Source organism: Agelaius phoeniceus, chromosome 6 (assembly GCF_051311805.1).
Source record: "Agelaius phoeniceus isolate bAgePho1 chromosome 6, bAgePho1.hap1, whole genome shotgun sequence".
NCBI lineage: Eukaryota > Metazoa > Chordata > Aves > Passeriformes > Icteridae > Agelaius > Agelaius phoeniceus.
This window is the reverse complement of record NC_135270.1, coordinates 46,848,328-46,862,647: the sequence shown is the minus strand read 5'-3', so window position 1 is coordinate 46,862,647 and position 14,320 is coordinate 46,848,328. Positions and strand designations below refer to the sequence as shown.

Here is a 14,320-nt window from a genome sequence, read left to right as displayed (position 1 = left end):
GCATTATAAAAAAGACTTAACTATCAATGAAACCACCAACATGAGAATTAACTGGAGTGGTTTGGCAAAGTAATTTGTTCCATTTTTCCTTCCGTGATTTGTCAGAATTTACAATTGACACATGAAGAAAATATTTCTGCTTAATTGGTTGTAGTAAACAGATACTTTATAAATTATTGCCTCTTGAATGTTTAAAAGATTGTGTCCCATTCATTTTATGACTGATCAGTATCATTTCACTAGAATGAACAAGCTTGCATCATCTGATGTTTGAAAAGCATAGTTTGATACTTTCTGTGATCTGCAGCTTTAGAGGGCTCAAATGCTGTCTGGGGATGTCAGGGTGTCACTGTCTCTTTCTAAACACCAGTGTACCATAAGTAATTGTTTCCTGTAATCTAGCTCACTGATTTTCTATACTTGAAATAATCCAAGGAACAGCTTTACTCCAGAGATTAATTACACAGAGAGAGAGTGCATATACATTCTTGAACATATTTTTTCTAGTTAATATTAATAAGGGTATTTTGCAACTGCATGGCAGATACCAATTCAACTGAAAGGAGAATTACACAGTGTCTTATAGGTAACCAAGCCCATCTTAGCAGCTCCTTTTGGTGCCTCCAAAGATTGTGCTCTTCATTAGTGAAATACCTCTGGTTTTGGGGTTGCTCACCAGCTGATCGATCTCCCAGAACCTCTTGGTTTGTTGAGGACTTGTGGTCTCCTCCACTGGCTGCTAAACCAGAGCTGTTCAGGGAGGGCACTGAGGATTGCTGAATTGCCATATTTGGGTATGTATTTTTTCTGTAACTTTCCTGGGCTTTGTCAGGAAAGAGTGGATGATCCCTCTACAATTTGGTATTTTGGCACAAAGTTGCTAACAAACTGCTGTAAAGATACACTATGCAGAAAAAAGAAACTCTGATATTTGTGACTTTCTGTGAGTTTTTTCATGTTCATAATGATTTTTTTTTCAACCTTCACCACATGGAGTCACAGCTGATAAAACAGAAATGTAGAAACAAGTATCTCATTGCAAAAGCAATTGTAAAACTTCACCTTTTTCATATATCTTTTATTCCTACACCTCTGCTTTCTACTGCAAATCCCCAAGTGAAGAGGCATGTTAAAGCCTTGTCTTACTGAGTCCATTCAACTTCTGTACAAACAGCTGAGAAAAAGCAGGAGAGGGAAACAGACCACATCATGGATTCCACTGGGGAAGCCGAGATTTGTTGAAATGACAGTGTTTTAAGACAATTTTGAGAAAAGTAGTCTCCTTTTTAGCAATACAGCTTCATCAGTCATATGAGAAATCACTGGCCTAAAGGTAGAAGAGAGACTTCTCACTATAAATTCTGTGAAGGTCAGCTTTTCTTTTCCTCACTGAGTTCCTTCATTCATGTAGATAATATTGTAACTTGAGAGAATTATTAGAATATTATTAAGTACAATGTTGGTATTCTCAGCAGGCTGAATAGCTGTTGATAGAGGTAAGGATTAGGGATAAAGATGCACACTGAATTTTATTTCCCATTACCGGTGGGAGGTTTATTTTTCTGTTAAATGAAAGTGGCTAAAATGAGTCAAAATTAAGTCCTCTGAGTATTTGTCTACAGTTAGGTGTGCAGAATGTATGAAATTCTTTATTTCATACCTCTGCTTTGAAAATTTTAAGTAGAAGATACTGGAAGTTGGGTGCTGTGGTTATTGCTCCTGTAAAATTAGCTAGGAGTGCTCTTGTTTCAGAGACCAGAGAAGTCCAAATCACACACACTCCCCAGCCATAGTTCAGTGGGGTTCTTCATTTTGGCAGAGGCTGTAGAGAGGGAAGGGACTTGTGTAGTGTAGATATCCGTGAGATCTCATCTGTTCTGCCCCTTGAATTTGAGGCCTTGTTGAGTTGAAGAGTTATCAAGAATAAGTGGAAAAATTTCACCTTCTCCTGACTGGACTGAGCTGATAGGATAGAATTTGGTCAAGCTTGTGCCATTTGCTTTAAATTTATTGTAAAGTGGAGGGCATATTAGAATTTGGCTTTTAATTTCCTCTGCAGCCAGCTGGAAGCATTTGGGATAACTTTAGGAGAAAAGCTGAGCTGTTGTTAGGTGCAGCTGATGTCAGTCAGTGATGAGGAGCCCTGGCAACAGCGGTGTGAGTTGTGGGTTGTCAGGAGGGGCCCAGACCTGAGGGGCATGTCTGGGGGCTGGTCCTGCTCTCCCACTGTTTACTGGGTGTTTTTGGAGGTGCCTTTTTACCTCTGTGTGTATGGTTTCCTTTCTCTGAATGGAAATTATTTCTCTATAGCTCTGTGGGTGGGAGAATTGATATAGATGGTGTCTGTACAATGCTTCTGAGTACAAAAAAATGCTATATTTTGTTGAGTCTGTAGACCCAGACCCCGAGGTGAAACAGCCCATTGTTGGATGCTGTAGGATTTTTTGTGTATGTTTTGGGATGTCTCTCCCCATCCCTAAAATACAGCTCTCAGTTCTTCAAAAGGAATAATCTTGGGAGTATGAATGAGTGAAAACTGACATATTTTGATACTAAATTTTTAATGCCTTAGCAGTTTATTTCTAAAAATGTATCTCTAAGGATAACACATTATTTATGCATTGAACTTTTGTGTTGATGATAGCATCCACAAACTATCTGTCATTTATCTTTTGAGCACCTTGCATGCTGTGCAGTATGGTCTCAGCTCAGGTCTTCTGGGGGTTACCATGAATGCTAGACTCATGTAGTAGATATGCATGAAGAGTTAGAATTGAGATGATGAAATACGTAATTGAGGCTTTTCAAATATGGGAGTACTTCTGTTTTGATGCTCTTGTTGTCATCATCATCATCATCATCATCATTGTATTTTCTTTTACATAACTTTCTGACATGTGCATCAAACACTTTTGTGTATGGCCCAGTGAGTACAAATCTGTGCAACCTCCTCTGCAGCAGTGTTGCAGATCCTGTAAGCACATTAAGCTTCCCAAGGAAAAGTACCCTTAGCATCTGGGAGAGGTTGAGTGTTCCAGGGGAGAGGTTAAACATTCGTTTGTTCTCTGCTGCTCTAATTCCAGAAGCCAGATTAGTTCTGAATCATCTGAACCACATTCATTCAAGATTAATGAGAAAGACCAAGTGTGGAAAATTTCAGCTGGTAAGCGTCTTGGCCTTGAGCAAGTGGTGGAGGGGGAGTTCATACTGGCAGCAGCCTGCGGGTCATGCTTAGTTTTAAGTTCCCCTTAGTTCTTAAATTGATGAAATGGGGAATCACAACATTCCAGATAAACAAGAATTTCAGCAAGCAACATGAAGCAGTTGGCAGAGCACACACACACCCCCACACACCCCACACACCACTTTAAGGCCTCATCTCCTTTTTCCCATCTATTTCTGTTTCATTGGACATCAGATTTGCCCTTCTGCATATGCACATGTATAACTTCATGCACGTTCAAGGTACGTTGGTGTCATTAAAGTGGACAAGTTCTCAGCAGTGGGTGACACGCCATTCAGCAGAGGTGTGCCTCTTGTCACTCTCCAGTCCAGTTAACTGACAGGCCATGTTTAAGCCATGGTTGGGGATGTGACTGGGAGCCTTATGTAGGAAATATTTCAGAAATCCACTCAGGTCTATCAGCAAAGCTGTTTGAAATTCTGCAAGATAATAAATGGAAACTTCAGGACTGGAGTAACAGAAGTCAATTGTGTGACCCTGGGCTTTTAAAAAAATTAATCAGTTTTGATTTGGGAGAGTCCTTCTTTTAGGAGAAAATTACAGTATTGTGCCTGGTTAATAGCTCTGCAGTTTCACTGCAGTTCAGTTCTTCAGGTGGTCAGTGTGGAGTCTAGAGCCTGTACTGTAGCATTAACTATCCAACCAGACTCTTATACATTAAGTTTAAAGTGAAGGTAGGCCTTAGGTATAGACAGTGTCTAGGACTCATTTGTTTTCCAGAACCTGAGATTCAGGAATTTTTTCCAGTGCAATTTTAAGCAAGTGAAACCAAAGCAGAAATGAAGCTCTTCTTTCCCACTTGTTTTGCAGCAAATGGAAGCAGAAAACTGAAGTGCTCTATTTCTGGTTTTGTAGAATAGAGGAGAATCAAACTCTTCTCCCTGTTGGCCAGGTCAGTGTTTGATGCTGGTGTAGCCCAAAAGAGGCCACAGTCCTCTGTGGTCGCAGAGGCCAGTGACTGTCTGAAAAAGGAATATTCTGTTCATCTGGGCTTCAGGGCACTGACTTCTGCTTCCTGCTTGAGCTGGCACAGACATGCTCTGTAGCTCAGGAGAGAGTTTAGGTAACTCAGAAGTTTACCCTGCATGACAACTACCAGTTATTCATCCAGTGGTAGTCTAGGAACCATTTAATAGCAGTTGTGAGAAAAACAGCACTTCAGCAAGTGAAGTAACCTTGTATTTTTCCTTACTTTGAAATAAGGGAAATAAGTGGGAACAAATAACAGCTGTGCTCTAGAAGTGAGCTGTGTTGGTCCTTCCTTAACTACATGCACTTCAAAAGACTATTCCCTCATCTATTGTGTTGTTAACAGTTCTTTATTCCTTCCAGAGATATATAGTCTTGTGTCAGTAAGCCTGTTTTTAGTACAAAAGAAGAAAAATAAAACTCAGGCAGAAAGGATGAAATTACTTGCCTGGAGTCACTGTGTGATTTCAGCGGTAGAGGCAGAATTAGAACTGGAGGCTGATAAGCAGCCTCTCCCAATTCCCAATGGAGACAAATCTTTTTTAATTAAAAGTAACATGGGACTGTTGCCTCACCATGAATTTTCAAATATATCTGGACTTTCTCCTGTTTTAGTATTCAGCCTAGAATTATCTCGTGTTCACAAAATACATCTTAAAATATTTAAACACAGATTAATGAAAGATTTTCATTTTGCACTATGAGGCTGGTGTACCTCAAATAGCCATCTCTCTTTAAACAAGTACTCTGTAGAAATTATGATAGTGTCATTTATTTAAACAAATTTTGTATTGTTGTCCATAAATATATAATATTTGTCTCTCAGCAGAGACCAACATTCTGGCCAAGGGCTAGAGAGTCTCACATGGGGAGAAGAAGGCTTCATGTATCACATCAGCAGTGACAGGGACCTTTTGAGCACCGTAGCAGAGTCATTGATGGGCTTCAAAGGACACATGACCATGTTTTTCTTGAAATTAGGAATTACCATTTTTATGCCTGATTCTGGAAATTTGAGTTTTCTTTTAACTTCTTTTTAATCTGCCCTGCCCCCTACTTCCCCTGCCTTGTTCTTGCTTAATTACTTAAATGAAGACCTGAAGACCATGGCAGGACAATGGCTTTGGCTATTTGGAGAACATAAAGAATTTGACCAACTTTTCACTTCATCCTTCAAAAAGCATTAAATTTTATTTTCAGGCATTTTGTTCATGAGTAGCTTTCATGAGCAACTTTTCTTTAGCCTTTAATGAAATTTAGATTTAGAAAATCCCTCTGGCAGTTGTGTCATATAGAAAACTCATTTAAAGTTCACAAGGGATCAAAATGTTATTGTTCACTTGAAAATGTGTTAGACACCCTAGAGAAACCAGGAAAGACTCCAGCTTGGAGCTTAAGTCTTGATCTTACATGTTGCAGTAAGTGAGAGATACTGAGAGACAGTAAAAGAGGGAATTGCAGAGAAAAGAGAAGCATTGCCAGAATATTAGATTAGCAGTCATAAATTAAAAACCTGTATTGTGAATTCATAAATCTCTTTAACAGTAATGTTTTGTCAGTTATGGAAAATTTGAGAAGATGGAGTAATGGGTTTGTATATTTAAAATCTCTAAAGTATTAATCAGTTTTCATTGAAGTGAGGAAATACCTTATCACCAGCCTTTGAGGGTTTTTTATGTATTGGCCCAGGTTAGTAGAGGGTTTTTTGCTTTGCTGGGAGAGGAAGCTTGTTTTGTTGCTGTGTGATGGCTAGTTGTGGTATTAACTGCCAGCAACTGCTGGCAAGGATTAGACTTTTTCTTTTCCTCATTAGCAAAACACAAGTATTACAGGTCCAGCAGTATATGAATACTCCTGTATTGCTCAATAGGTAAAATGGCAGTGATCAATTCATTAAAACAACTATGGTTATATACCCAGATGGACTGTGCAGTAGTGTTGTTCGCCCCCATGCAGTAATGGCATTAAAATTGACTGTAGAAAAGAAAGCTGATACAACAGTGAAAGGATGTGAGGTCTCCAGTGCAAGCAGTGAAGAGCTGGCAGGTGTTAGAAGAATCATCAGTCAGAAGGAGCTGCTGTCTGTCTTGTGTTCACTCTACAAGCTCATGGCACTGTGGTTTAGACCAAGTGACCTCCTCCTGTGCCATTCAGCACTGCTCTGCAGACCATGTTTGTTCAGCACAGGAGCCAAGAAAGCTGCTCACCACTGTAGTTGGGAACATTTCCCATGCCTTACACAGGGTGATTGCCATAAGGAAATACTATTCATCTTCCAGCATCAAGGAATGCTGTATTCCCACAAAAACATACTTAACCCTTTTTCCTCAGTTACAGCAGCATCCTAAATTAATTCTCAAGTAATGGTAAAAGCCATTCCAGCTTAGTTGGGCAACAGTTTATATACCTTAGAGTCACAGTCTGCACTTTGCTGGCATTGGGAGCTGGTTGGGCTTGTCAAGAGCATCATTCCCTGCTGCCTCCAGATACAGGGTTTAATGGGCTCCATCCAGATAAGGCATCTACAGCTATTGTTATCAGCAACTTGAACATAAGACAGTGACTAGCTGTGATTTAGTTGCTTCTCAGGAACTTTTGGAAGTGAGTTTCTAAGCCTGCTGCAAGATGCTTCATTGGTTGCTCTTTGACAAAATGATTTATTGCTTCTAGGTTTGGTGTTCTTGACATTTCCTTCAGTTCACTCTTTGTCAGAGGTGTTGGTCAGACTTGGAAGAGAAGCATTTTGCACTGTGGATGGTTGGTAATGGAATACTTACAGCATGGGTACAGCAGTGTCTTCTTTCCCTTCAGCTGGTAGTGGCAGCTTCTGTTCCCAGAAATTTTCAATGATATAGCTGTCCTCAGAGCTGGTATTGCCCTCAGGGCAAAGAGGGGTAGTTGCAGTATATTGGGTTAAGCTGGAGAGGCAGTTCAATCATCTTTTCTTGTTCCCATCATTTTTGCAACTGGTGAGGGCTGGAGAGGACATCCTCTGTTTCCTTGCTGCCTGTTCATGGTCTGGCAGCTGCTTGCTTACTGCAGACTGTGTTGGGTATTTTGTGTGCCACAGCTTGTTAGCTTACAGCTGACACTGTTCATATTTCTGTCCTTTACTGAGCTGTCCTGCCCTGTAGTCCAGGCTTTCCTGAAAGCCAGGAATTAGCTAATTCCACCTCCTCTTGGCCATGGTGGGCTGAAGTGTGTGTGTGCAGCGCTTTCCCTTCCTCTCCAATGAGCTGTCCTTCATTGGGCTAATAAATATCAGCTTCAAAGGCCTTTGAAATGTGTGTTCAGGGGCTGGTGTTGGCCTGTATGTTTGCTTTCTCCTCTTTCTGTGTCTTCCTGCTTTACCATCACTCAGTAGACGTATTTGGTAACACAGTCATTGGCCTGTATTTATTGCCTGGCTTCTGTGTTTTCATAATCCCTTAATTGTGGTGTGTTGTGCCACACAATTGAATTTGGTTTGAATTTTTAGTTGTTTGGGTTCTTTAAATCTATTAATCAAGCCTCTCTGACAAAGAGGCCTGTGAGAGCTTTTGGCATAGTTGGGAAATACTGCAACTGTGCAAGAGAATTCTTACTCTTGCTTTTTTTAGTGCTTGGCTTTGAGACTGTAGTCTCCTTGCTCTAATGTGAATTCCAGAAGACAAAGGATTTATGTTTCCTTTTTTAAAGTTTCTTGAAGCATATGCACCTTTTGAAGATTTTTATAAAAGTCCACCATACATTTTGATAGAAATAACTAATCTGGGGGCTCACACATATTATTGCTTCTGTATGCCCTGGGAGCTCTGGGTTGGGCTGGCCACCTGCCAAGAACCCTTACTGGCTGGACAGTCTTCATATTGGCCTGGTTTCCAGCAGAAACAGTATTCAAATCAACACATTCCTGTAGAATGTTTTAGATTTCAGCAAAGCAACATTTTCCTATGGAAAGCCTTTCCTCAGAAAAATCCCTGAAGTCAAGAAGCTTCCCATGCCTGGGGCCCAGTGGCACAACAAAGTTTCCTGCTGATTGTGTCTTCAGAGAAAGAACGGTTCATTGCTTGCTTTGAGTGGAAATCAAGTCCCATTTGCCATTAAAAATTGCTGGCACATCCATGGGAATGGTGGACTTTGATCAGAGGTGGCTCCCAATTCTTCAGGGGTTAAACACCATCCTCCATCAGTTCTCTCAGATACAGGTTCAGCAGGCTGAATACTGAAGTGAATACTTCATTTGCTCCCTGTGGTGGTGCACAGATGCCACAGTGCCAATGACTGTGCTTTGGAGGGAGGTGGATTGTGCACTGGATGCCTCTGGACTTGTACCCCTGGATCCTCTTTTATGCATTTACTGCAAATACTGTTGCATCCTGGATATCTTGTTGGCTTCAAACAATAGTATTTTCTGAAAATCAAACCTGTGGTCCTTGGCAGGTAGCTGCTGATATTTCACATGTTGTCTGAATTGTTCTTTCAAGATGTTTGCTTGAAATCTCAGCTTACTATGGTTAATCAAGGTCCATCTTCCACCCATTTCTGAAAGTGCCCTGTGCTCATCTGCTTCTCAGAGTTAGGCCAGTCCAAACATGTCCAAAACAAAAATGTATTAGGCCCCAAGTTTCTTCATAGTGAGATAAGAGTTCAGACTACTTACTGCTTTTCTTCCAAGAGATATTACTTTAGTCAGTGTGTTTAGTTGGTAAATTTGGGGAAAAACCCTTCCACCAATAATGCTAATGGAATAAATATTAATTTTATACCAGGTATTGATTACAAAAGAAAATCATAGACCCAGATTTTGCAGTTTTATTTTGCCTAAATGCAGAATATGCTGTTACTTCTGTAGGAGAATTGGCCATTCTTCTCTTGTAGCTTACAGGCTACACTGAAGAAACAGCTTGTTTGAAAAAATACCTGAGACGGACCAAGTTATTTGGGTTTTTATTGATGGTCTTTAGAAGAATGAACTTCTTCAAATGGTTTCTTAATCTGGAACAGAGAGAAAGCAGCTTTTGAACACTTTAAAGTGATAGTTCAAGTCTATCATTTGTCAACTTGAAATATGTCTTAATTATTAATACCCTCTGAGACTTCACATACAAAAGTTTGGTAACAAAAAAAAACTTACCCAATGCAGTTCAGACATAGGTAAACTTCTACAAAGCCATGCAAACACAAAAGTTTGTTGTTTCAAAAGGCTTGATAGTTGCTGCAGTACATTATGTACATGCTTTAACTCTTTAGCTTCCTTCCCTGGGAAGACTCGGTTGATTTTCTCAGCTCATGTGGGTTTGTGCTGAATCAGATGGTTTTTATGAGAACACTGGGCCTTTTTTCAAATTGGAAAAAAAAATATCACTATGGCTTTGTTTCTTTAGTGGAGATATTTTGTCTATTCAAATACATACGTTTTTTCCACTCCTTTCTTTAACCCTCTTCCAACCCACTTAGGACAGCCTGGGAGTGAATTTCTTTTGCAGTATCATTTCAGAATTTCACTCTTTTTTTTTCTCTTGGACTTTTGAAAGGCATATAGTTGCCATACTGTGATTTCTGATTTGTAAATCTTTACAGTATCAGGACAATGCTGTGGCTTTCTATTTGTAGCCTGATGGGTCCTGTTGCAGAGTTTATGCAGGACTCTGATACACTGTAACATATGTGACAGGAGTGAATCCTACAGGAGTGTGAATGCCCTCAACAGCTCTTGACCTTCCTATGAGTTGAGGAGCTACACTGAAGAGCGGGCGCTTATTACAAGGAAGGCAAACAATTGGTTGCTTAAGCACTATGAAGTGAGTGTGTGTTCAGACAAGTGTGTGCCCCGTGCTCTCCAGCACTTAAAATGTAGACCTACTTAACTTCTTTTTGGTCATTTTGTTTTCTTTCTCTCTCTCAGTTACCCCTTTTGTTAAGGAGTATTGAAGGTTTTTATTACTCATGTAATTGGTTTGGATGTATATGCAGTCCTTATTTTAACACAGTGAATTTTTTATATATTAGCACAAGACTATCTGCAGAATAGTTGTGCTTATATTCATAGAGCAGTGTTAAATACAATTTCCATTGTATGGACAATATATACAGAAGCTCTATGACTGCACTTTTGATAGCTGAAATTTTTCAGTCTACTTTACCAGACTTCTTAAAGTAGTTTTTCACTGCTGTGTCTGCTTATATTTCAGCCATTGAGTACATCACTCTTAAAAGAGGTGTCTTAGGAACACAGAAGTGTGTATCCCCAGACTGCGAGTATTTGTCTATGGTGCAAAGTAACTTACACCACTGAGGATGATTTTATGGTCTTTGCAAGGATTTATCCATGAGTTGTCTCAGAAGCAGAAGAGGGGCCTGGCCCTGTGTGAGCTCAGGGCAGGGCCTTGGTTCAGGCAGGCAGTGCCACCTGCCAGGCACCCGATGGCCCCTGTGGCCACTGCCCTGGCAGGGTCTCCCAGGAGGCACCGTGGTCACCAAGCACAGGGCAAAGGCTGAGATTTGTCACTGCTGCTGGGGATGATGTGTCGAGCTGTTCCCGCTGCAGTGAGGGGCTGTGCCTGCGGGGGCTCAGTGCGGGAGCTGCCCGGTGCCCAGCCATGGCTGTCCTGGGCAGACAAATAGCTGGGGCAGCATGTTGTCACAGCTGAGTGAAACATTTGAATTGTTGGCAGGTATCTCTGGAGAAGGGCATGTATTTTTCTGTACTGAGAATTCAGTAAATAATTTTGACATTGATTTGAGGTTTTCTATTATTCATTCAAAATTGCTTTTTTCTCTTTTCCTCCAAGAGGTTGTGGGTGTGTGCTCTGCTGAGGAGATTTTTCCTCGTGAAGAAAATGTCAATCTTGAATCAAATTAACCTATTTTTAACATGAAATATTAGACCCTCTCTTGAAGGCAAAAGTGTCATGGTGTTAGCTTTAAGAACAAAACAGAATAGTATGTTTTATATATTTTTTATACTACATGCAAATAGTAACTTATAATTGCAACTTCTAATGCAAATGTGATTTTCTTTACACTTGTTTCTTATTCCCTTTAGCACATCAGGTCCACCCATTTGGACAGGAAGCACCTTTTTCAAGAGAAATGGAGCCCTTCTACAAGGTAGGTGATAGATACTGCATCTTGGAGTAACTGTTCTACTTGAGAAATAACTTCTGCAAATTGCGCAGCTTTTTTGATACTCACCTGGCAAGAAATAACCAATTTTTTTTTGTTTCCTTTACCCTTTCTCCTTTATTGCGCATCTGGTGCCTTGAAAATGACGGTTTACCACGTACAGTGAGTGTAGTCTGTGAAAGTTGCTGCTTTTTTTCTTTCCTCAGATCATTAAATTGCTTGCTGTAATATATGGTGAAGGGTGGCTTTTTGGTTTTTTCCCTTTGTGTGGATAAAGAGTGCCCAGAAGGAAATGTTCCAGAAACATCACTTTTAGCTCTGTGGATGAAACAAGGTTGTTTTTGAGAGAGATTCTTTTTTATACTCCTTAATTGTGCTGATAGCAAAAGGTACCAGAAGGTAGGTAGCCATGATGTAATGGGGAAAACAGTGTCAGAGTGTTTGTCTCAAGAAAGCTACTATGGTTAATAGTGCTTATATTCACAGAACAGTGTTAAATACAATTTCCATTGTATGGACAATATATACAGAAGCTCTATGACTGCACTTTTGATAGCTGAAATTTTTCAGTCTACTTTACCAGACTTCTTAAAGTAGTTTTTCACTGCTGTGTCTGCTTATATTTCTGTCATTGAGTACATCACTCTTAAAAGAGGGGCCTTAGGAACACAGAAGGGTGTATCCCCAGACTGCAAGTGTTTGTCTATGGTGCAAAGTAACTTACACCACTGAGGATCATTTTATGGTCTTTGCACGGATTTATCCACGAGTTGTCTCAGTTTCCTTTTCATTCTCCTGGTGCCAAGACTTTTCTGGTCTTTCTTCTGACAGAAGATGCTATATAATGTTCTCCGGAGCATTTATCCAAATCACCTACGATGGAGCTTTACTCACAATGAGACACAGAAGCAAATAATTCATTGTCAGGCAATATTACCTTTTACAGACCAAAGGAATCCAGCATCTGAGGTTTACCTGAAGATATTTTTCAAGTTAATTCCTTGCCCATATCTAAGAATTTGCATAACTCTATTTACTATCTATGCTGAGATTTGTTCAAGTGAATTTTAAATACATTAAAACATTGAGATTATTTCTTACCACTAGGAGATGGTATAAATTCTAGAGTTTATCTGCTTTTGGCTTTAGTCTGATCAGATAGCTCTGCTACATTTAGAGTCCTTCCTAATGAGAATAACTAGTTTGTTTTTTTGTTGGTTTGTTTTTTTTTTTTTGGTAAGGAAAAAGAGCTATTGTGAAATAGCTTGATTTGTTTAACTTTTTCAATAATTCCGATTTTAAATGGGTATCTGCACATACGTAGTCTTGGTAATCTGAGTTGATAAAATATAAACTTGCTCTGTCGAGTCTGTACAGCAGAAATGTTTTACCTTTTCTTAAGATGCAAGATACCAGGAATTAATAACAGCTGGTTTTGTAGTCCTCCCCATCTCAGTTGTTGCTTAAAGCCTTCTCACAACAAAGAAGAATACACTGTTCTCTATCCTTTTCTCCTCTGCCCTCTTCTGCCTTCCATATTGGGGTGGAAAATCTAAAAGCCCAAAACTTTTAAAGAAATAGAGAAAAGACATGACTGCCTTTTCAAGCAACTGGCAAAACCTAACAGACCTTTAACTGAATTGGCATTCTGTGTTGCCATTTCAAGTGGAAAATCCAGCCAAGTTGCACTGTAATATGCATGATACAACTGAGGTTGGAAGGATGAGAGAGTATGAAGAAAAACCTCATTGAAGTAATCTTGTAACACTTCCTGGTTATAATTTTAAAGCAAGAAGATAAATCAATGAAGCCTTCCTTTCTGTCTTTTTTCTGTCTTTGGATTTTTCCCTGCAATAGGCTCTTTACTATGTAGGCTTTAGCAGGTTGCACAGAAATAGTGCATCCACCTCTTCGCTGCTTCTCTGAGCACCTTTTTCCAGAAGACCCGTGCAAGAAAAGGTGGCAGTGCAGGGAGATGTGAAATGAGGTGTAGGTATTTGTCATGATGCCTTGAGAGGCTCCCTGGAACAGAGGCTAGACAGTGTTAAAGGAATAAAGTAGATATTTGTTGAAAGGCCTTCAAAGGATACACCTTGGGCAGTACAAGAGCCTGGCCATGGCTCCACCCAAGATGGATGATGCATCATCACAAGTTTTCACACTTTGATAAGTTTTGGTCCATTTAATACTGGGGTTAATTGTCTAACTACGGCTTCAGGTTATGAAGTCCCATCTTCCCAGGTTGCTCTACTCAATTCGCCATTGTTTATACTTTTTGGACCTGCAATGGTATCCTTGTTTCTTGGGCTGGAAAAGGATTGTTTTGTCTAACTGAACTGTGAGAACTTGCTAACACTTCATATGAAATTCAGAGTTATATAATACAAATGCAATACAAAATCTGGAAAATACGAAAGCTGAAACTTTAGGCATCAGTCAGTACCTATGTTACATGACCATCTGAAGTATTTTTCCAGTGCTTATAGTCAGCTTAATGCAATCAGGAGAGTGAAAAATTGACTCAATTATTGGTTTTAAGTTGTAGTCCTGCCTTTGGATTGGCAAAAATTGAGGTAACAAAGGGATTTTAAACTATTTTTACTTGGTAATTGTTCTACTGTGTTTGAAAAGAATGTTCACTGTGTTATAGACAATAATACAGAATACTTCTGTAATTATAGTAAATGTGATATTCATGTGTACTTGTCACACCTCATTTCTTCTGAGTTCTTAAGAAAAATGTTCTTTTTCTGGTCTGAGGAATGAAGAGAAAAAATTCCACAATGTAAGTAGTGCTTTCTTTAGCCAAGAAGACTTGTAGATGCTTCTGGTTTCCATTCATTTTATATCAGAACTATTTGGCAAAATAATCTTAACCATTGTAAAGAGTTTAACATATTTCTTCTGCGAAAGTAGCTCAGAGAACAGTTATCTGTGTACCTCAAAATAGCAAAGGAAGAGAAAGGGAAGCTAAAATTCGTTTTAGCTATTCTCTGTCCT

At 39.6% G+C, this 14,320-nt stretch overlaps 1 protein-coding gene across 8 annotated transcripts in view; it reads left to right on the top strand.

The window, feature by feature from the left end:
* FOXN3 (forkhead box N3) overlaps positions 1-14,320 on the top strand; it is a 206,447-nt gene that overhangs the window by 120,967 nt on the left and 71,160 nt on the right. For all 8 annotated transcript variants that reach the window (XM_077180603.1, XM_054634465.2, XM_054634467.2 and 5 more), the window contains one exon: positions 11,241-11,305. In XM_077180603.1, coding sequence (XP_077036718.1) covers positions 11,241-11,305 — 65 coding nt within the window. The remainder of the gene's footprint in view (positions 1-11,240; positions 11,306-14,320) is intronic.